General features: G+C 40.7%; 2 protein-coding genes across 2 annotated transcripts in view; both read left to right on the forward strand.

Moving 5' to 3' along the window:
• The window catches only part of Wee2 (WEE1 homolog 2), a 32,539-nt gene extending 17,002 nt beyond the window's left edge, over positions 1-15,537 (forward strand). Inside the window, exons 5-14 of the mRNA XM_005365891.1 lie at positions 802-853; positions 1,586-1,588; positions 3,692-3,861; positions 5,808-5,926; positions 10,139-10,285; positions 11,106-11,213; positions 11,314-11,399; positions 12,270-12,440; positions 14,058-14,200; positions 15,414-15,537. Coding sequence (XP_005365948.1) covers positions 802-853; positions 1,586-1,588; positions 3,692-3,861; positions 5,808-5,926; positions 10,139-10,285; positions 11,106-11,213; positions 11,314-11,399; positions 12,270-12,440; positions 14,058-14,200; positions 15,414-15,537 — 1,123 coding nt within the window. The remainder of the gene's footprint in view (positions 1-801; positions 854-1,585; positions 1,589-3,691; positions 3,862-5,807; positions 5,927-10,138; positions 10,286-11,105; positions 11,214-11,313; positions 11,400-12,269; positions 12,441-14,057; positions 14,201-15,413) is intronic.
• A 3,795-nt stretch (positions 15,538-19,332) lies between these two features.
• Ssbp1 (single stranded DNA binding protein 1) overlaps positions 19,333-22,848 on the forward strand; it is a 9,301-nt gene continuing 5,785 nt past the window's right edge. The window contains exons 1-3 of the mRNA XM_005365867.2: positions 19,333-19,416; positions 20,097-20,159; positions 22,636-22,696. Of these exons, the coding sequence (XP_005365924.1) occupies positions 20,136-20,159; positions 22,636-22,696 (85 nt within the window). The 5' untranslated portion in view covers positions 19,333-19,416; positions 20,097-20,135. The remainder of the gene's footprint in view (positions 19,417-20,096; positions 20,160-22,635; positions 22,697-22,848) is intronic.

A 22,848-nucleotide genomic window follows, 5' to 3' on the forward strand; every position in this document is an offset into this window, starting at 1 on the left:
ACAAGCCTGAAATACAATGAAATTCTATCTAAAAAAAAAAAAAAAAAAAAAAAAAAAGAAAGAAAGCTGGGTCAGGGGGCAGTGTTGGAAGGAGAGCAGAGCGTGATTGTGAAGAAAAAACGCCTTGGGATTAGACTTGGTTTAAAATCCAAGCTCTTCCACTCGCTAATTGTGGAACACAGAGTGATTTAATGTCTCAGGTTTGTCTGGCTCCTTTGGGGAAACAGTACCTACCCTTTGTTTGTGTTCTCCCTTGCTTGGAGGTCTTAGCACTGGGATTCTCAACCCCTGGGTCTCAACTCTTTGGTTGAATGACCCTCAGGGGTCACATATCAGATATCCTGAATATTAGATATTTCCATTATGTTTCACAACAGTAGAGAGGTACAATTATAAAGTAGCAATGAAAATAATTCTCTGGTTGGGGTCACCACGGCATGAGGAACTGCACTAAAGGGTCGCAGCTTAGGAAGGTGGAAAGGCACTGTCTTAGCATGTGGTAGTCCTGAAACTCCCTGCCTCAGTCAGTTCCCATTCCTTCTTGGAATCTTAGCTTAGCTTACATATTATCTTCTGGGAAAGCCCTTTTCCCTCTTGAGATCCTCACATAACTGGTGCCGTTCATGGTCTCTCCCAATGCTGTCATTATCCTGTCCTAGGCTCCAGTATTAAATGTCTGGGTCATCTCTACTCCCAAACACGAAGTGAAGAGGAAAGGAATTTATTAACTTGCAGCCACAGAACTTGTCCCAACCCCGGCCTCAGTGAGTAATCACTCTTGCTCTAACCTTTTCCTTTCAGTGAGGAAGTGGAAGAAGGGGAAAGCAAACCAGAACAGGAGCTGCCTACTAAGGTGAGTGTGGCCTTTCGGTCCAGCAGTCACAACATCCTATTTAGGGTGTCTCTACCCCTCACTCCGCTGCCTGTATTTCTTGATTTCTCTTTTTCTTCCATTCTCTCCTCCCCTTTCCTCCCCTCATTCTTCTCCCTCCTCATCAGTTTCCCTCCTTCTTCCTCCTCAAGCTTTTCCTTACCCCTCCCTCTCTCCTCCACCCCTTTAATCCCAGTCTTCTCTACCCCGTTCTTTCTCTCCCTTTCTCCTCTTCTTCCTTTCATCTTCCGTCATCCTTTCCACCCTCCCCTGTTTTTTCCCCTTCCTCTCTCTGCCACACATACAGATTTTGTGGCTTTAGTAGTGTATGCTGCAGGATAATTTACCTCTGGATAATCAGCTGTTATGTTTGCAAGCAGTAGCTAAGTTATTGGATAATTCTTCAAAAAGTTTCTATTTCTGCTTTTAACCTGGGGGAAGCTTTCATACTGGGGTAGAGGAGGAATGAGAAATTAAGCTACTTTTATTTGTCAAACTAAAAAATTGAAATGGAGAAAGTGACGTTGGTTCAGAAATTTATATGTAAAATTTCAGCTGTTGAATGTATCCTTATTTGTTCATTTTTGTGATCGTACACATATGGCAATCTAACCTATCATATTAATATTATAACCATTTGACTCTAAAATGTTTCTCGCATCTGAATTGTAGTTGCTGAAAACTGGGGAAGGCGCTGGAACGCCCAGTAATAAGAGAGTGGCGAAGTTAAATATAAAGTCAGTAGGATATGAAATTGCTCTTAAGGTGTTTGCAGCACATGGAAACATACTTCTTAGCATGTATTCAGTGTACAAAACTCAAAAATGTATATGACGGCAACGCACATCCCGTGTCAGTCACAGTCGGGTGTTGCAGTGACAGCTGTGATTTCGGTGCCGCCGAATGGCAGAGACCACACAGCTGTTCTCACTGCTAGTTACTAAACTTCCCTTGAGCAAATCTTACTCATATAAGGAAGTTAATATTCTCTCCCTTCTTTCCCTTTCTCTCTTTCCATGACTACCTCTCTTCCTTGGCATGGGGTTCCTCATAGCTCAAGCTGGCCTAGAATTTATGATCCTCCTGCCTCCCGAGTGCTAGGATTGCAAGTTTGGGACATCACACTCTGACATATGTAGTATTTTATTTTTAAGATTTATTTATTTATTATGTATCCAGTGTCCTGGTGCCTGCAGGCCAGAAGAAGGCACCAGATCCAGATCTCACTACAGATGGTTGGGAGTCACCATGTGGTTGCTGGGAACTGAACTCAAGACCTTTGGAAGAGCAGGCAGCGCTCTTAACCTCTGAGCCATCTCTCCAGCCCCAGATGTAGTATTTTTAAATGTCAGCACTTGGCTATTGTAACTGCCACAGAGACAGCTCTGGGTTTAGGCTTTCAGTTTTTCCCACCCATGCCTTCACTGCTTTTTCCTTTGAATTTTATTCCTCATTTGTTTTATAAGTCTTTAAGTAGCTTCTGATAGAATGCCAAATAATTCAATAAATGGAGAAAATATATCTATACAAAAGTCCCTGGCCAGGAGAAGCTAACATGTTTGAAATATCAAAATGATGTACACATAAATATAAAGCAAAAAGATACCTGGATCTGCATGAGCCTATATATGAGCCTATATATGGTGTGTGAATGTATGCATATATTTGAAGTCTGCAAGGGCAGTAAAAATAATCCCTGTGGAAAGCAAAATGGGAGAACACATATGTATAAAGATAATTCTAGGAAAAGAAAAGAAGTAACATATTTCTCTGAAAGCAGGGGAGTGGGTCCTGTGTAAGATGGTGACTTGGGCGGTTGAGTGGCTGTCAGTGGTGTGGACATCAAGCTGGCCTGTTTGGTAGCTATGGAGTAGCCAAAGTACTCAGTGTCAGTTGGAAGTAAAGCTTTGGGTCTATTATCAGAGTTCAACTTTCTCTTGGGAAACAACTAGGCTTTTAATTCTGCAGAATCCTTCTGCAAAATTGTTATTACTAGAGGATTTGGAAAGAGCTGATGATGGAGGCAAATCCAGACATGGAGGAACCAGAGTTTAGGGTTGCCTACAGGCAAAGGAAATTACAGGTCTTGCTGATAAGAACCGATGGGAATTGGATGCAAAAATGATTGTGTAAAGTTGAGATTTTTCTTTTTAATTTGCTAAAGTTAGCTGCTAATTGGGACATTAAGAAAAAGATGATGTTGAAGAGAGAAATTATCTTAAATTAGATTCACATGTAGTTGTAGAGATTTTGATCATAATACTGGACTTCACATTTCAGACAGAAAACTGATTTCCCTGGTTGACTTACTAGCTGGAAAATGATTGATATTACCAGCTGGCCACTAGGGGGAGGTAATGCTGAGCACATTTGACGGATTAATACATTTGATAATTTTGTTTCCCAGATTAAGACTTCTGTGAAAATAAATTGAAACAAGAAAATTTATTCAACTTAAGGTGGAAATTTAGTACACAGGTCTTGAGAAAGGTAGAGAATCAAGAGGAGTTTTTGGTATTGTTTGTGCTAGGCTTCAGAAACTGTGGGTCTCTGAACAGAATGGTCTGATCAGATAAAGGAAAGGACATTTAAAACTGACTAGGTTCAGGACTGACTTGTATGTAAGGTTACAAAGGACACCGGTGTGGCCAGCCATTGGCAAAACTCTTTGCTATCATGATTACCAGCGACCAGCGCAAAGAGAACGCATTGCATTTGCCTCATGTTTTAAAAAGCAGTTTTGGAAATGAAACACAGCTCTGTCTTATTGCTCATGGTATATAGGAAGACTTATCCCCTCTCTCTTTTTAAATATTGTAGAGTATTCTACAAGAAACTGATATGGCTTCCCGCTATGAAACGGAATTTTTGGAGGTAGAAAAAATTGGGGTTGGGGAATTTGGTACAGTCTACAAGTGCATTAAGAGGCTGGATGGATGCCTTTATGCAATAAAGTGTTCTTCAAAACCATTCTCGGGATCATCAAATGAGTGAGTACCTTTGAAAAGTACTAGATGAACAAACTTGGATGTCGTACTGTATTGATTCTCTATAGTTTCAAAAATAGCACCAATATCAATGAAAATACCCATTTGCTTGATTTTAAATTTGTCCCTACCATTTTGGATGTCATTTTATGTTCATCGCTTTACTGAATCGACCAGAACACCAGTGGCATTTCCTAAAACAGAACTTGATAACTTCAGATCATATTATTGTTTGTAATTATAGGATCTTACCATATAACTCTGGAAGAGCAGGCTGACCTTGAACTTAGAGATCTGCCTGCCTCTACTGGGATGAAAAACATGCACTAGCCCATGCATGCCATTGTTTTTCAATTTGTTGGATTTTCTGTCTACTGGTCTTGGTCTTACTGTCATTCTAACGAATTGAGTTTTGGAATGGTTTCCTGGTACCTACTTATGTTCCTCTGAAATACTGTCAGATAGGAAATGTTATCAGTGATTTATCTCTACTTTGTACTCTTCTAGTTTAACTTTTGCAGCTGTGATAAACACTGTGACTAAGACCAAGTTGTAGAGGAGGAAAAGGCTTATTTCAGTTTATGCTTCTGGGTCACAATCCACGATGGAAGGTAGTCAGGGCAAAAACTGTCTGAACAGGAGTAGAGGTGAAAACTACGGAGGCACACTGCTTCCTGGTAGGCTGGCCTTGAACTCATAGAGATCCACCTTCCTCTGCCTCCCAAGTGCTAGGATTAAAGACGTGTGCCACTACTGCCTAACTCAGCCTGCTTTTTTTATACTTGCCTAAAATTGGTACCTCCTACAGTGGGCTGGGCCCTTACACCAAATATTAAGCAAAAACAATCTTTCATAGACATGGCTATAGACTCATATGATTTATATAATTCCTCAACTGACATTCCCTTTTCCTAGGTGGCTCCAATTTGTACCAAGTTGACAAAAAACTAACCAGTACACATACTAACAATAAATTCAGTAGTGAAGTTTGATACTGTATGCAAAGGAAAACTATTAGCAATGCTTATATTTAACTCCCAGAATTAACTTTTCATTTTTCCTATGATCATAAGGAAAAAACTACTTTCAGATTGAGTTGATGCTTTTGTGAGCTTTTTTCATCCATACCGACCATGTGGAGCCAGATATTACAGGTTTTTGTTTTAATATTGATGTCAATCAAGGACAGGATTTGCTTTTCTTTTTTGTACACTGCATATTTCTCCCAAAGCTTTCCCCTGTAGCTCATCAGATTGGCTGGGTTTGATCATGACTCTAATGACTACCTAGCCTTCATGAAGAAGACAGACCCATCAGAACGTCCGCAATAAGTGTGTGATGGCCTGCTTGTAGTGCCTATTAACAGGCATAACAAGCTACAATGTGCACTCTGATGCAGTGAAATTAAGACCCAAAGCACACCTGCTCTTGGGAAAGTAAGCACAGACGGCACCTCTATATGTGCACGTTCAATGAATAAGGCATGGACTCTGGCCCTGGGTTGACAAGGTTCTGCTCTGAGGTCCACTATTACCAGTTTCACCGTGGACAGTCACTTTCTCTCATCATGGTTTCCAGTGTATCTTACCAAGATTCTATAAAGACTGAATAGATAAAATACTAAGCATGCAGCAGGCCCACAAAAAATATTTTGTTATTTTTAATGTCTTTTATGTTTCCCTTAAAAATCTTTTAATCTGGGCTGGAGAGTTGGCTCAGTGGTTAAGTGAACTGGCTGCTCTTCCGGAGGACCTGGGTTCAATTTCCATCACCCACATAGCAGCTTACAACTGTCTGTAGCTTCAGTTCTAGGGGACCCAGCCCCCTCACACAGACATACATGTAGGCAAAATGTCAATGCATATAAAATAAAAATAAATTATTGTCAAAATCCTTGAATCTATATTATCTCAATTAACTTTTCTAAATGCTTCTCTTTCCCTTGGGAGTATGGATTTGCATGAAGTTTATGCTCATGCAGTGCTTGGCCATCACCCCCATGTGGTACGCTACTATTCTTCATGGACAGAAGACGATCACATGATCATTCAGAATGAATACTGTAACGGTAAGGATGTGGACTAATACACAGAAAGGGATACACTTTTTAAAATTCTGGAAATAAATCTGCCTCCTCACAGTTTAAGCTTTTACATATTGGAGTCACACCAAAGATGCTTGTGCTTGAAAGCAGAATAAGGATGGAGTTGGAGTGTGTGTGTGTGCCTTGTGTCATGCAAAGCCAGTATAGCTGATATAAAAATGCTATTAATCCCTTCATAGTTTATCTTATACTGGAAAAAAAATGTTACCATACTAGCTTAAACAATTCTGTTACCATCTGTCAGGTACTGGAAAGGTATAAACCATACCATTTGGGGGAAGGTTAGAATAAAGGTCCTAGTTATAATTGGTTTGGTAAGGCTTTCAGTCTCTTACCTAGTTTTCTAGGGATTTCTGAGTCTAGGGGTCTTTCATGTTGTTGGTGCTCCAAACCTTTGAGCTTACTTGTTCTTACCACAGTACAGGCAATGGGATGGTGCTGTGACCCAATTTGGTGCTTTCAGGTGTATTTTTCATAAGCTGAATAAAATCCATTCTAATTTTAGGGGTAACAGTACATACTCTGACCACAGAATATTTGAAAATCCTCCTTCCCACAGCCACCCTGAGTGTTTCTATGTCTGTCTTCCGGTACTTTCATTGCACCCTGAAGGCCCCAGGTACAGTCATCCAGCCTGGCCTTGGAGTATAATGACGGGTAACAAAGCTTCTCTATCAGAAAACTAAGTGAGTGAGCAAATCGTGTTGTGAAAGGCCAAGGAATGGCACACACATATTGCAAAACAACAACCTGGCATTTCTTTAATCATTTCCTTTATAGAAAAGATGCTCCAGCCTTAAGCTGTGGTCTTTGCACGTCTCCCCCTCCCCACACTTCTAAATTCACCACACCCCTTCCTTTTGCTCTAATAGTCCTTAGGGAGGTGCAACCTTTCTTTATGCTTATGATTAAGACTTTTCTTAATCACCTTTTCTTCCCAACTCCCTCATATTAAAACCTGAAGCTCCCTGCTTTTTTTCTCCTCCCCTTTTTCTAGAAGGAAAACTGGTTTGCTTTCCATGATTTTTTGCTATTAGCACAGAGTATGAAATAAGGAAGATTAACTAGCAGAGTAAAATGTTAATATGCTGTAGAGTCAATGAAAAAGTTCCAGAAATATTGAGATGGGGAGGTTGCTTCTACTCCAATCATCTTTTACTTTATTTTGGCATTTGGATGCCTTCCCTAAGTCTGACCCTCTACTAAGCTCTAGATAGAGAAATACTCAAGATTGTGAAGGATTGATAAATCCTTCCAGGTACTGTAACAGACAATCTGGAACAAAGCCGTCTGGTACAGTCATGGGTAAAGAAGCAGTCAGAGAAATACGACAGGGTACTGGAAGGGGCCTATGTTTACAGCCCAACTCTGATGCTCACTGCCTGTATAATTAATTACTGGGATGCCATTCAAAATGGCATAAATGGATGGTAATATTTATTACAGAAGTCATTTGAGAACTGACAATAGCACAGGCGAAATATTAGCAGAGTCAATACCTGATGCATAATAAAAATAGAACAGCGTCCGATTTCATAAAGGAGGCAAGGCTTGAGTTAGACCTTTCAGAAGGTTAGTTTAGGAAATCAGAGGGAAGGTTTCCAGTCGTTGGAACATCAGGCAGGCTAAAGGCAAAGAACTGAGAGTGGGTCTGACCTAACAGACAGTAGGAAACCCAATATGGGTGATCCTGTGGTAGGAAATAGTATCAGCAAGGCAAAAGGTAGCAGTACTATCCAGGACTTTAAAAACCGGTCGGTGGCTTTCAGGTTAGAAGTGGTAGGTGACAGGTTGCAGGGAATAGGTTCACTACACTGTCCCTTCACACTACCTTAACAGAGTGCTCATTCAGTGATGTTTAACTGATTTTACAATTTGTAGTTCTATAGGTGGAACTTTTCCAAGACCTCATTCCTCCTCCTTCAAGGCTCCACCCCTACTTTCCCCTCCTTCTTTTCATCCCATGTCTTCCCATTTCATTGCTCATCTCCTAGCCTCGGACTAGTAGTCTGACTCGGGCACATACAGTCAGGATTTTTTTTTGAGACAGGGTTTCTCTGTGTAGCTTTGGAGCCTGTCCTGGAACTCACTCTGTAGACTAGGCTGGCCCCGAATTTACAGAGATCCACCTGCCTCTGCCTTCCGAGTGCTGGGATTAAAGGTGTGTGCCAACACTGCCCGGCTGTACGGCTGTGATTTTAATTTAGATGGTACTGTAAGTGATTTAGAGTCTTACAAATACATATTAGATGACTGTTAGTGGAGACCCATGTCACACAGTTTTCCCTCTTAAGCCTGAACCAATCAGATGGCCTCTCCTCCTTGACTCTTGTCAAGGTACCTGAAAGTCACCCCTGGAAGAGCCTAGACAACTAAAAGTTCTCCAATAGATTCAACAGCTCCCAGAATTTCAACTAATTTTGGGTTAGACTATTTATCTCTCTGTAACGACAATATTTGTGTATGTGAATCTTCTGCCATTGAAATTCCATAAAGCCAACTCTTGGTCCTATTTGTTAGAATAAGAGGACACATCAGGGTCAGCATCGACCTTAGAATGTCATAAATGGTTGTATTTTCCCACTGAACAAACAAGGAACAACCCTGTCAGCAGAACATTATCAGTAATATCAACAACACTATGAAAGGGTACTGTGAGGATATGTAGGTCTGAAGGAAATATTCCATTGCATTGTTAACCGGCTTTTTACATTTATTGTTAGAAGTTATATGCTCTTTATTTGTTGTGATATGTTTAGGCCCTGCTAGCACAGAGGAAAACATGTACGTTTTAAAGATGTTCCTTCTGCCAAGGGGTAAAATGCTTTTGATTTACAATCACAAAGACAAGCTACACATGGCAGAAACACATTTTTCCACAATGCACATGTGTAACAGCAGCCGAAATGAACTCACTCCTATCTGCTACACCTGGGAGGAACATGGAAACACATTCCAAGAACAGTTGTGTGTTTTGAAGAAACTTAGGTCCCAAGACTCTTGTTTTCTTGGAGTTTTCTCCAAGTTGCTCAGAGTTCTCATGTGACTCCATTCTTAGACTGTGTTCTGACAGAGGTCCTTAACTTGCTTTCTCTATGGCCAAGGTAAACATCTAATTCAGAAAACTGTGCACTATACTCCAGTCTCAGCAAGAGGAATGTGAGTGAGATGTGGTTCTTGCCACTCTGGAATGCCCAGGCTGGCTGCAGCCAGTACAAGTCTCCTGGATGCAGCCCCTCCTTGTTGACATGTACTAACCTCACCTACAAATTCAGTTTCACTTTTAGCAAAATTGAAAATATTTGTCTTCCTTATGTAAATCCTTCTTCTAAGATTCCTAGAGAAGTAACCTTTCATCATCTCATTGTATGCATTGAAAAGGGTGGATTTTTCTTACCGAATGTACTTATTTTAGCATGACAAATTGGCCTTTAATGTTTACATGGAATACTTTTAAGCACAAACATCCTTAACGTTGTTCTTTTAGACCCTACTTTTAGATAGGACTCTAGGCTTTGTACCTGCTGGTAGGAGCCAAGACTTGAATTTGAAGACCTCTTGTCCATGAACTCTAATTCATTGAACAAAGTGTTCAGAGACATCCTAACACCTTAGGGTGAGTGTCCAAGTCCAGGGGTGGCAAGAGCTCAGGACTTATATCTTATTGATATAAGAGAAGTCAAGATAGTCTACAGTCAATGTACAAACACTGGGGCTCGAACAGGATTCGGGCATATATGGAGTTTTAAAGTTTTAAGTCACAACCATCGAACTTCTAATTTTATGATCTATTATTCATGGAATAGGGGTCTATAATGACTATCCTGACATTGACTTGACTTGGGGCTGATTATAAACACCAATAGTAACTACCCAAGTTGGCTTGATCATCCTATGGTTAATAATTAGGTACCTCTCTTAAAATGTTAGTTATCATATCTGACACAGGGAGCTACATATTATATATCTGGCCACATACTGAGAAACTAGAATCTCATTTTATTCTTTCAAAGTCCTGAAATCCTGACATCTCTGGCTCCGTTGTGGGGAGCTTTATATTAACTAGGAACTGAGATTGGTCAAATCTCTCATGATCATTTTCTATGTCATTTCCACCTGTGAGACTCACATCTGTTTTCTTCATGTGCCCGGTTGTTCGCCACAATTCCTGCCCAGGTGGGAGCTTGCAAGCTGTGATATCCGAAAACGCCAAGTCTGGTAGCCACTTCCACGAGGCCAAACTCAAAGACCTCCTTCTACAGGTTTCCTTGGGACTTAAGTACATCCACAGTTTTGGCATGGCGCACCTGGACATCAAACCCAGTTAGTATCTTTTTTTTTCTGTCCGTATTCCTTCCGTATTTTGTCTTTTATGAACTATTGTGAAAATGTGCACCTGTGTACCTTCAACCTCAAAGATAGTGTTGTCTAGAAGAATTATTTTCTTCCATTCACTTCCCATGACAAACTCAGTGAAATATCTTTTGCCATCTTCTCGTTAAGACAGGGGACCCAAGGGGAAAAGACACTTTCTCATATAGATCAAAATATAAAACTGGATGTTTAATTGACCACATAGAAAACTGAGAGTGTGTCAGCTACATTCTGATTGTGTTTGTAACTAATGCTATATTGTCTCTAAGACAGCCCTGATCAGAGTGAACGGAATGAATGTGTTTGTCACTTTTCAGTGTGACACCTAAGGAGAAGTTATTATTTTGTGGGTTTTGTTTATTTTGAAATGGCATGTAACCATGAGGATGGGGACTATTGGAGTCAGTTCAGCTTAGAGAGGTGTTTTCCATCACTGGCTGTTCTGCTGTGAGGAAAGAGATTACATGTGTACTCAGGAGGTAGATGTAAGTTGGTCTCTGTGTCCAAGTCCAGCCTGATCTACATAATGAGTTCCAGGCTAGCCAGAGCTATATAATGAGACAGAATATCACACACACACACACACACACACACACACACACACACACACACACACACACACACACCATAGAAAAATGTAACATTCAAAGATGAATAATCACTCTATAACCACACCAGAGGAGGGAAGCTGCAAGGTCATGGCCTTGAAAGGCTCTGTTGGGTGGGAGCTCAGAAATTATTACCTATGTCTACTCTGGTTTTTTTTCAGGTAATATCTTCATTTGTAATAAGTCGCAGAGTGACTCTCCTGTAGGTCCAGAAGAGACTGAAAATGAGGCTGACTGGTTTCTCTCTGCCAGTGTGATGTATAAAATTGGTGAGTCTTCTTCTATCCCGTCAGCATAGCTGATGACTGCATTCACTTCATCTCCAAGACAGCAATGTTCTTTAAAACACCCTCTTTCTGTTTTTAAAAGGTGACCTGGGCCATGTGACATCAATCAGCAACCCGAAAGTGGAAGAAGGAGATATTCGCTTCCTGGCTAAGGAGATCTTGCAAGAGGTATACATTAGGAAAATGGGAGTGGAAATCATTTTCTTTTCCACTTTTTAATTCTTTGACATGGAGTCTTGCTGTGTTGTCCATATGGCTGCTGCAAACTTGTGGCCATCTGGCCTTAGCTTCCCCAATAGCTGGGACTACAGATGTGCAATGAATCTTATAATTCATTTCAACCTTCTGACTCTCAGATGAAGGCTCATGATGTCCCAAGTGAAGAGTAGATATTTGTAATTCAAACTCAACAGTCTCTTTTCCATCCAGAATGGAGACCAAATACCATAAAGAACTTCCCCCAAAGCACAGGAATGCTTCTCATCAACAATGAATCAATAGTTACACAGTTCCTTCTAAAGGTCCCTCACTATTTCTAGTATTTCTAGAATTCTTAGTCTAGTGGGTTGCATAGGAGAAAGGAAACCCTACCTTCACGGTCATCTTGTTTTTATCATGTTGTTACTGTCTTGATAACCCATCAGCTCTGATCACTAAAATGGCAGTTAGTCGTTATCCATCTTCTAGAATTCCTGTGAAGTCTGACCCAGCAAGACTATAACTTCCTTCAGGGTAATACTCAGGGGAAAAACATTTTCTTGTGATCAGTTATCATCATTATTATCATCAATCAATTAAGCCTCAGTGAATCTGACAGAACAAAATGATGCTGAGATTCTATCCTAGGCTTTCAGGGCACAGCAATATTACTAAGGTTTGTTTATGTTCCCTTTAGCTACTTAGGTATAAACCAGCAACTTCAGTACATAGAACTGTGCCATAGTTTTGTGAGCTTACATGTAATTAGACCTCTGCCAGTCACATTTTAGACTCAACTACTTGGCAGACTAACTGGTCTCCCTGTCTTCTGTTTTGTAGAATTATCAACACCTTCCCAAAGGAGACATATTTGCCTTGGGGTTAACAATTGCAATGGCTGCAGGAGCAGAGTCATTACCCAGTAACGGTGACATGTGGCATCATATCCGCAAGGGGAACTTTCCAGACGTTGCCCAGGAGCTCTCAGATGACTTTTATGGTCTACTCAAGGTGAACCTCATGAGATGAATTGAAGATGAGACATATTTATTTTAAATGAAATGAGAAGCGTGGTGGTGGTGGAGGTGGGTTAGGTCAATATGAATTTAGTCAGGGTCATGTGAACAGGAGGAAGGAAGTAGGAAGGTTAGAGAAGACAGGACAGATTGGAACTTCTTAAGGAAACTTAACTTCTACAATACCCTCATGCGGCTACTTTTTATTTGATCTTCCTAGTAACCTCATAAAATGGCAGGTGGCACATCTTTCTGCAGCTGAGGAAATTCAAGCTTAGAGGGGCTCTTGTATTTTTTTGATAATTGGTCATTCTAAATTCAAACCTTGTCTTTCCCTTCCAACATCAGGTTTGCACTGTTGTCAATGGTCAGTTATGACAGAGTTTCTAAAAGAATCACCTCATGAGGATCTTTAAAACAATAAGCAATGCTTTGGTAATTGACAATACCACTTACTTGAGCTACTGGGGAAAAGGCATGATGTCAATTTAAAAACCCGTGATATTGGTTTTTCTACATAAGTATGCATAATGATAATAAAGGGGAATATTATATTGAAACAAAGACAGCTACAAAAACAAAACAAAGCAGTACCAAAAACACACCCCAACAACCTTAATACTACCAGGAAGATTTAGAGTCACCCCCTCAAAAAATCATGGGTTAGAAAACAAGGTTGGTTAGGGTCCCTAACATTGCTTTAGAAATACCTACTTCCTTAAACATTAGAGCTACATTTTTTACCTGCAAATTTCAAATGCAGTTACTGATTCTTCCTTCTACTTTCATTTTTTCTGTCCTGGAAAGAGGAAAACCTTTCCCTTGCTCTTTTGTTCATAGCCTAATCATTCATTCATATATGTACACATATATTATGCATGTAAGTGAATCATATCTATTTCATATTTACTGGGTATCAAAGTGTTAGCCCTGTGCTATGTATACTGTTTACTTTATGCTAATTGATTTAACCCTCACAACATCCCCAGGAAGAGGATAGCATTATTCTGGTTTCAGATAAAATGAACTGTAGGACAGTTATAGAGTGGATGGCGGTGTTTGCTCTGAACTTGGATCCCAAGTGGAAGGTTACGAAAGTCCAGTGTATTTGTCACCCTTTGACACTATTAGTGACACACAGAGAGAAGCTCATCTATTAATCACATGGTGATGCTATAATATTCAATCCGTCTTAGGCTACAGATGCTGTCTGCCTTGAGGTAAGTGATCTTTCAGAGTCACTAAGAGACAAAGGGGCACAGTGTAGTGGAAAGGAAACTGAGCTGAGCTGGGAGAACTGGGTCTTGGTCTTGGCCTTTCCTATAGCTTGGATATAGCTCCAGTTTTTCCCTTTAGAATTAAAATATTAGACTAGCAAATCAGCAAACCAGCTAGCTCTCAAACACAACCATTAAATCCAAGTCCTAAGTATAGACAAATGGTTTTATTAGACATGGGTGATCCTTCTGCTGAAGGCAGAACAAGTTTTCACTGAGGAAAAGCAGTTTCACAAGACCCAGCAGTAGATGTTGAACTGAAGTTGGCTTGAATGGGGCGACGATGCCACCATCAAAACTTCTGTTTCTTTCCATGCTCCTAAATCTATCTTCAGAGCATGATCCACCCTGATCCACAGCAGAGACCTTCCGCAGCAGCACTGACCAAAAGTCAAATTCTTTGGCCCTTCCCGGAAAGGACAGATGAACTCCAGAAGCAACTCGACTTGGAGAAGTCCAAGGTAGCCATGCTGGAAAGGTACGCTGGTTGTTGAAACCAAGAAAGGGTCTGTGGGAACAACTCACAGTGATCTGACTAGGCCAGGGTGTGTCTAGGGATCCAAGTCTATGCACATTCTACACCATCAGACATACGCTCTGCCCACAAGAAACCTGGCAGTGTCTATGTTTTCTGGTGTGTGGCTCTGTAGCTCTGTGCCTAGGCAACTTGAGAGAATCCCAGGTAATGCAAAGGAAGCAAGAAAAAGAATTGCGAGGAAAGACCAGTTACAAGGGAGTTCTTGGACTCTGAGGGACAGCAGGTATCAAAGGAACTGTTAGGTGAACACACAAGATAATCTTAGTTTAGTAGAAGCTTGTTTGAGGATCTTAAGTGAGTAGAAACCTCTTTAGAAGTACCAAGCTGCAGGAACAGAAGGCAGACATCGGATCGTGATAACATATTTAGAGAATTATATGTTTTTCTGATCAAAGAAGACAATCTGACCCTTAGTTGACCCAAGGTAGATGGTACCTTGAAACTGTCTAGACCAGTGAGTCTCAAGCTTCCTAATGCTTGCGACCCTTCAATACAATTCCTCATGTGGTGTTGACCCCACCCATAGAATTATTTTCATTGCTACTTCATAACTGTAATTTTGCTACCTTTATGAATTGTAATTAAATATCTGTATTTACCTATGGTCTTAAGCAACCCCTATGAAAGGGTCATTCGACCCCCAAAGGTGTCATGACCCATGGGCTGAGAACTGCTGGTTTAGACCAAAGGGTGGTAAACTTGTTCTATAAAGGACTAGATATTAAATGGTTCACGGTTTCTAGTACGTATGATTTCTCCTGTAATGATTCAATCCTGTCTTCGTTGAGTGAAAAGAGCCACTGAATATATATTACATATTTATTGTATATATATATATGTATATATCTGCTATATGTATATCAGATAACAATAATTAACTGTGTTTCAATGAGATCTGTGGTTTGCTGCCCTCACAGTTCTTATATTTTGCCTAAAGAGTTGTTCACTTATAATTTTAATTTTAAAGGTGATTTATGAACCACGAATGTATCAGTCTTTTTAATGATAGTAAGAATCATTAAAACTGATTCTTCATTCTGCACATATTTTGGGCTTGATTTTGTAAAACTGAAATAAAAAGAGATTAGCTGTGATTATAAATACTGCCTTAAACTAGGGAAGGATTTACCCAGCCTGTCTCCTTTGATTGCAGGGAACTGAAAAAAGTTCAGCAATCTCAGAGAGACAGACAGCATGGGGACCCTGCGATCTCCGGGCCCACGAAGACATCTGATGAGAGGAGTGAGGAACCCTCGCGATTCACCTGTGGGAAATGATAACCTGCCACTTCTCACCAGCCAGCCTTTGGCCACAAGCCTTCAGAGGACATGCCGGATGCAAGAATGAGCCAGCTTGAATGTACAGAGACTTCAAAAGCCATCTGGTGGAGCATCCACAGGCAAGGCCACAAACTTCTAGGGTGTCTTAGCAAGGGCCTCACATCTTGCCTACTGTTGTATCTCTAGTGCCATTTACTCAGGACTTCTGGTAAAGAAGTCATATCCCATAATTGAAAGAGAAACAGAAACACACTGTTTTAGCCTTTCAGTCAAGAAGCTGCCATAACTTATTCTTTGCTGTGGATCCAGGGAACTTTCTCTGTCCATAGAAAGGAATAAAATACGGCTTTAAATACCAGCTCACAATAGAAAGCTGCCTATACTTCAGCAGTACTTCCCAGGGTGTATCTACTTCTCTGACTGCCAGACCTTTGATCAGGGAGTTTGCCCAATATATCTTCCGGATAGAAGCAGTCTCTTATCTGATTTTGTATTAGTCAATAAAATGCTATCATTATATGAAACAATTAGAAGTAAGACTATAAAGTGGACATCTCTGAGCTGCTTACTGACTTCTCAAACAAAATCAGCAGAGGTCTAGGGAAGTTGGATGTACTTGCTCGCCATGTGTTCCAGCCCTCCTGTGGCTGTTCCCCACATCCTGCTCTCCTGGGGCTGACTCCTATTAACTTTTTGAATATCATCACCAGGTTCTCTTGATTTTGTTTAACCAGAACTTCTTTGTTTTCTGTGCTTTTAACATATTTTAATCCAAATCTTTCCCTCTGTGTACATTTAGAGAAACAGAACATTTTTAAATAAAGACTTTTATATTGTCCAAAGACAAACATGGGTAAAGCATTCTTCTTTGTAATGTGAAAGGACCAAAGAATGTGAACTTTATTTTACAATTTCTTATAATTAAGAGAAAATGTAGGTCAGTAGTAGCATGTTTTTCACTTCTTCCAAGAAGACCACACCTATTCCAATAAAACCACACATCCAATCCTTCTAGTCCTTCCCAAACAGTTCCACTCCCTGATAACTAAACATTCCCATATGAGTCTACAAGGGCTATTCCCATTCAAACCACCACACGCCTCATCTCTCTCTCTCTCTCTATGGAAAGGGTTCCTGGTTCCCCTATAATGACACTGGAGCAAATTGTAAATTTTTGTATCTCTAACAAAACATTTGAGCCATATTTTTCAGTTTAGTTAAATTTTTTAAGGTTCCTCAACATTTCAGAATATTTGAATTTGCCTGAAATATTTCCATTCATGTTTTTTTTTTCTGTCCTGAGACTTGAGCCTTTGTGAAGCTTGTGTTTGTTCAAGGCAACCTGTAAACTGTATATTCTTAGCAGGTTCTTCACATTCTAGGAACTTATCAATGGGGGCGAGGCTCCTTCATGGTCATTTATATTACAATATGCAAAAGGGGGAGAGGGTGACTAGTTGAGGAGAGAATCTTTAAAGTGTGTATGGGGGTACATTTCAGATGCTGAGGATACTGACAGCTGACTAAGGCTGAAGTGCATACTGCATTGGGAAGGATCCACTAACAGGAGAAATGCTTCACTTACAGTTCCTCCCTGAAATTGTACAACTACACATATAATACAATTTTTGTCAAAAAGGAAAATAACTGAAGGAGAAGTGATGGAGGAAGGTCATTGGTTAATTATAATAAAGAAACTGCTTGGCCCTCATAGGTTAAAACATAGGTGGGAGGAGTAAACAGAACAGAATGCTGGGAGGAAGAGGAAGTGAGCTCAGAGGCCATGCTCCCCTCTCCCGGGCAGACACACGTGATGAAGCAAGCTGCCAGGTCAGACATGCTGAATCTTTCCCAGTAAGACCGGTGCTACACAGTTTATTAGAGATAGGTTGATCGGGATATCAGAATTAGCCAGTAAGGGCTAGAGCTAATGGGCCAAGCAGTGTTTAAATGAATACAATTTGCATGTTGTTATTTCTGGTGTAAAGCTAGCCATGCAGGAGCTGGGCTGTGGGAAGAGGCCCATAGCTCCTACTACAGAGGAGCACTCGCAACCTCTCCAGTCAAGCATCAAAGAGAATGTGGCGACTCCTTTCTGTGTGGAAACCGGGCTCAGCCAAGGCAGCCCATTCACTCAGATACTATTTATACAGTTTTAAGTGTTTGCCCAGGGGTGCCCTTAATTTGCAGGGAAATGCCTACATTTTTCTTTAAACAACATTTGCTATATTCTTCACATACAAGAAAGGGTGTGTAACCTGGAAAAACAATTATGAATACCCCAAAGTTCAAGTCAGGCACCATTTAAACAAAGCTTGCAATAGGGGCAGGGAATTTCACTCTGGAGGCAAAGGTAACTCTAGTTTTTCCTTTGCCTTGTCCACAAAGCAGAGGCAGGATTTTAAAGAGGAAGCCATGGAAGTAATGTAGTAGGTGGGGTGTGTTGTTATCAAATAGCAGTGCAAGGCTCCAATACTGTACTTTTTTATTTCAGGAAATCAACTTTGCAAGGGTGTAAATATGGGGAGGGGGTAAACATCTATAAACATACCATTAGTGAGCCAGACTTCAGAACAGGTTAAAATTAAGGTGAAAATCATGTTAAATAGTTCAGATTTTTTCTTATGTCTTAAAAGGGCAACTGTTTTAGCTGGGGTTTTTATTGTTGTGAAGAGATGTCATAACCACAACAGTTCTTAAAACTAGCTGATTATGACCTTGGGAGTGGTCCTGAGAGGCAGGGGGTTGCCCCCTTGTAATCCTCACTGGTATTTTCGGAATTTTCTGTGACACACTCCCTGCCAATTCCGGATCATTGGGCTGTGGTTTCTTCCCTTAAAAATCGCTTCTCCCTGTCACTCGGGGTCGAACTCTCCCCCCTGCGTGGGTTATGAGTCTCGGCCCCAGTGCACTGGTTCTCATCATTAAAGCCTCGTGTGATTGCAGCAAGGATGGTCTCTTGTGAGTTACTGGGGGGGGGGGGTCGTATTATCCCGAGACTTGAGTGAGAGTCTCTCTAGCACTGGGGGTCTTTCACTATAAAATGTTTAGAAATTTAAAATCAACTTTTAATGGTTTAGAAAAGTACACAAAACCATGCAATATAAAGACCCAATTTCCTTGTGCCTCGGAAACTGTATTTAATAAAAATGTTAACTATTTTGCTCCTCACGTATTTCTTGAATTAAATTTTTTAAATTTATTTATTTATTAAAGATTTCTGTCTCTTCCCCGCCACCGCCTCTTAACATATTAACGTATCCAGATCACCTAGTTTTTAATAGCCCTTCAATTATACGATTTTAGCCCTTGTTTTAATTCTCCAGTCTTACTGCGTTAGGAAACTTGGGGTTTTAGCTCCTCCAGGGGTTGAACTATGTTTTATTTCACCTACCTTGCTCCCTGTCTCAGGCTGGGAACATCATCAAATAATTTCAGTTCAGGGCTGGAAATACAGTTCAGGGGCAGAGAGTTTGGTTAGCCCATGCGAGGGCACTGCTCTGTCCAATAAACGGCAGAAAAAGAAAGAAAAGCCATTATTCGCACTTTCAATTCATTGTCCGCTAAAATTTCTTTAAAATATAAGTTTTTAAAATTTGTTCGGTTATTCTAAACCCCTGTGGGTGGAAATAATTCAGGGAAGGAAAAAAAAAACAAACCTACTCCAGTAGTGTTGTCGACCCACCCACTTCCGTCTGGCAAGAAGTTCCAGGAACTTCTAAGTTGAGGGGTAGTGTTTCCATCGATATCAGCCGGCAGCATTTCAATGGCGCACACCCTCGCTTTCCTGTTTTCCCTTGCCTATCGGGAGCTCTGCGGGCTCTGTGCGCCGGAAGCGGGCCCGTGGCCGGGTTGCGGTCAGGTGTTGCGTCTCAGGTGAGGGCAGGGGGCAGCTAGAGGCAGAATTGTGTGTGCCGAGTGCACGCGCTCGTGCGGGAGTCGGGAGGAGATGTGCGGTTCCTTGCAGGAGGCCGAGTGTCCCTTCTGCTGCCCGTGTTGTCTGCGAGCGCCAATTGAGGGAAAGGGCAGCAGCTTCTCCCCTTGGCGAGGCTGGGGGCGGGGGGGGGGCGGGCATACTCTGCGCTACCGGGAGCAGAGACTCTTGAGTTTTTACTGTAACGACTTTTCATTTGAGTCCTTTAATAGCAGTGTTTATTGAGCCCTTACCGTTTGCTAGATATAGTTTTAGGGACTTAAAATAACTGAACAAATTTCAAAAAATCTCTAAGAGAACTTGTATTTTAAAGAAATTTTAACAGACAATGGGTTGAAAGTGAGAATAACAGGTTTTCCTTTTTTTCCTCCTGTTGGTTATTGGAGCAGTTAGTTGAGATTCCAAACCACACAGTTTCTTTTGTCTCTTTTTGTTTTTGTTTTAAAAGGAAAGGAAAACACCAAATTGCGAAGATGTGATTGCAAATCAAGTGCACATACAATCGAATGCACTTAGAATCCTAGGACTTAGCGAACATGTGTTCTTGATGAGTACTGTAGCGTTAGCTTTATCCTCTCTCCCTCTCTCTCTCTCTCTCTCTCTCTCTCTCTTTTTTCTTCAGGAAAAGGCTAACGGCTAGATTGTAAGAAAAACCGAAGCCATGTTTCGAAGACCTGTGTTACAGGTAGTCATTTTTTTACATTATTCTACATTAGTTAGTGCTGTGTTTTCATTGTCTGTAGCCACTGATTTTCCTTTTGCTTTCGGATACATAAGCAAAAGAGTCTGAAGCTTACCCATCATCTTATATGTGTTTATTTGGTGGGAAAGGTTCAGGATGGAGTGTGTGTGTGTGTGTGTGTGTGTGTTGCTCATAATGTTTACTGAATCAAAAAGGATTTTAAAATGTATTCGCATATGTAATATGAATCATTAATTTAACAAATGTTTTTGTTACTTGTGCTTACGTCAGTATATGCATTTCGTTATTTAAAGTTTTTATTATATTATTTATTTTTTTGAGATTGCATCTCATATACCTGCCCCGACTTTCCCAGTGCTGGTAATTGAGGCATGCACCACCATAGCTGGCTTTGTTGTTGTCGTCATTTTCCCATATGGCTCTGGTCTCTTTTCTGACCTCTGTCCCTTCTCCTTCCCACTCCCACCTCTACCAGCCACAAATACCATTCTGCCCCCTAGTCGGGTGTCCTCTGCTCTGGCCAGTCTGCAGAAGGCTTCCATTGCCATTCTTCCTCATTGTGGCATGTGGGTACCAAGTTGTAAATTCTAATGTAAAATCTATGTGAAGGCTAATAAGTCAGATTCTTACAAAAACCTCTTGTCATCTCCATCTTACTCTCTCCTTGACCTAGCCTTAGGTCCCTGCTTTAATCTACACATGCTTTTAGTCTTAAGAAGTTATAGTATGTTATTATCTTGAAACCAAATAGGAGGTAAAAGTTGGCACTTTTTCCTATTTCTGCTTTTCTACTGAATTGTGATTGGTGTGTGTGTGCCTAAAATGAGGCATATTGTTATTCTGTAACACAATGGGCTCTGGCTTTTCTGATCTCTCAGATTAGTATTTTCTGTGATGATGACATAGGAGCTGATTAGTAGTTGGATCCTGTATTTGGAGAAACATCTTATTCTTGTATCTATCCTGAGTAGTAGATAGTGTTATATACTCAAGGTCACTTCAGGAATGGATGTGGAGTTGAGTGCTATGGAGCGAGATGGTCATTATTAAAAGACCAGGGAAGGAAACCGTTCCCCAGCAGGGAATGTTTTAAAAGCTAGGTTTAGAAATCACTGTGGTAACCGGACACCTCAGAGCTGCAGCCCGGTCTCTGCCCTTATTCACATGGAAAGATTGCATAACGAAATTATGTACACAACAGCTCTCACAGGCCTGAGCACAAACAGTTGAGATGACCCTTCTTAAGTGGTAGCAGTGATATGCCAGAGAACTGCCTTCAGAGTGGCTCACTCACAGGGTGAGAACTTCAAAACGGGCGGCATCACCCTCTGTCCACTGCCTGAAGTGGCTGGGAGTCCTGTTAACTGTCTAGCTAGCCAGTGTTCTGAATAAGTTCATTTTCTTCCTGATGTTTGTTCTAAGAAGAGAATTCTTTGGCCTGCCAGCTCCTTTCTCTCCTGTGTGGCAGATCCACTAGGGAAATGTTTCTGTCTTCCAACGTGTTGCTCTCTGAACTCTTGAGTGTGCTGATGTGAATTCTTCTTACCTTTCTGGTAGAACAGACTGTCTTTAAGATAGCAGCAGAGGGCAAGTTGGAAAAACAACCTTGGTGTCAGACAGCCCTGAGTTCTAAGTCATAAATTACCACTTAATTCCTAGTGTCCTGGACAGGTGGTTACTCTCTGAGCTTAATTTTTCTTGGTTCTGAGGTAGGATAATTTGACATTGAGTTGATAGTTTAGGATTAACTGCTAATAGGTAATTCTCTTAGCATATTAAGTGATGCTATTTTTTGATTGTGTATATCCTTTTTCGGTAACTGACTTCATAGCCATACTTTGAACTTTTTTACTTATTCTTTTGTAAAAAATTTTATTTTGTTTTGTTTTTCTTTGTGCTGAAAGAATGAAGTGTTCCACCGGACCAGGCTCACTATAGAAGCTGTTGACCTTTTGCAGCAGCCTCGAGAAATCAGTGTTATCATTTTTGCTCATGAAACACTCTAGGCCAGTCATCTGAGATATCCTATCCTTATGAATTTTGATCAATCAATCAGGAAAAACAATTTTATTATAGACCTTCTAAGTTTTATCCACAGTGCCTATTGCAATGTCAGAAAGACGTACGAAAAATGGAAGGGATGTTCTGTTTTCTTGTCATTTAACCAATTTCTCATTGTCTAAAATTGAGAGTGAGACTTAATACACTGATTGTATTCTAAATATTCTGATACTTGTTTGATAATTTCTTTTTATGTTTACTTGATTGATACATGACTACATTTGTTAGAAAGCACTGGTTTCTTTTATTCTCCTTTATCCTCCATTCTCCTTTGCTGTCCTTTCCTGGAACTTGTAGGAAGTACTGATTAAATGGTGAATTAATATGAGTAGGTCTTCTGTTGATATTTTTCTTTACTAAAAATCTTAAAGCTGCATTACTTGTTGTTCCCCTCTAGGTGTTCCGTCAGTTTGTAAGGCATGAGTCTGAAGTGCCCGGCGGTTTGGCTCTTGAACGATGTAAGTAACAGATTCCTAAGTTTACCGTGTTGTTCACACCGCACTGCTCATTAGAACTGTGTGTGTGTGTGTGTGTGTGTGTGTGTGTGTGTGTGTGTGTTTCACTGTGCCGCCCGTTATCTCTGGTCCATTTTACCCCTGCGTCTCTGTCT

This window comes from Microtus ochrogaster, unplaced genomic scaffold (genome assembly GCF_000317375.1).
Source record: "Microtus ochrogaster isolate Prairie Vole_2 unplaced genomic scaffold, MicOch1.0 UNK4, whole genome shotgun sequence".
Taxonomy (NCBI): domain Eukaryota; kingdom Metazoa; phylum Chordata; class Mammalia; order Rodentia; family Cricetidae; genus Microtus; species Microtus ochrogaster.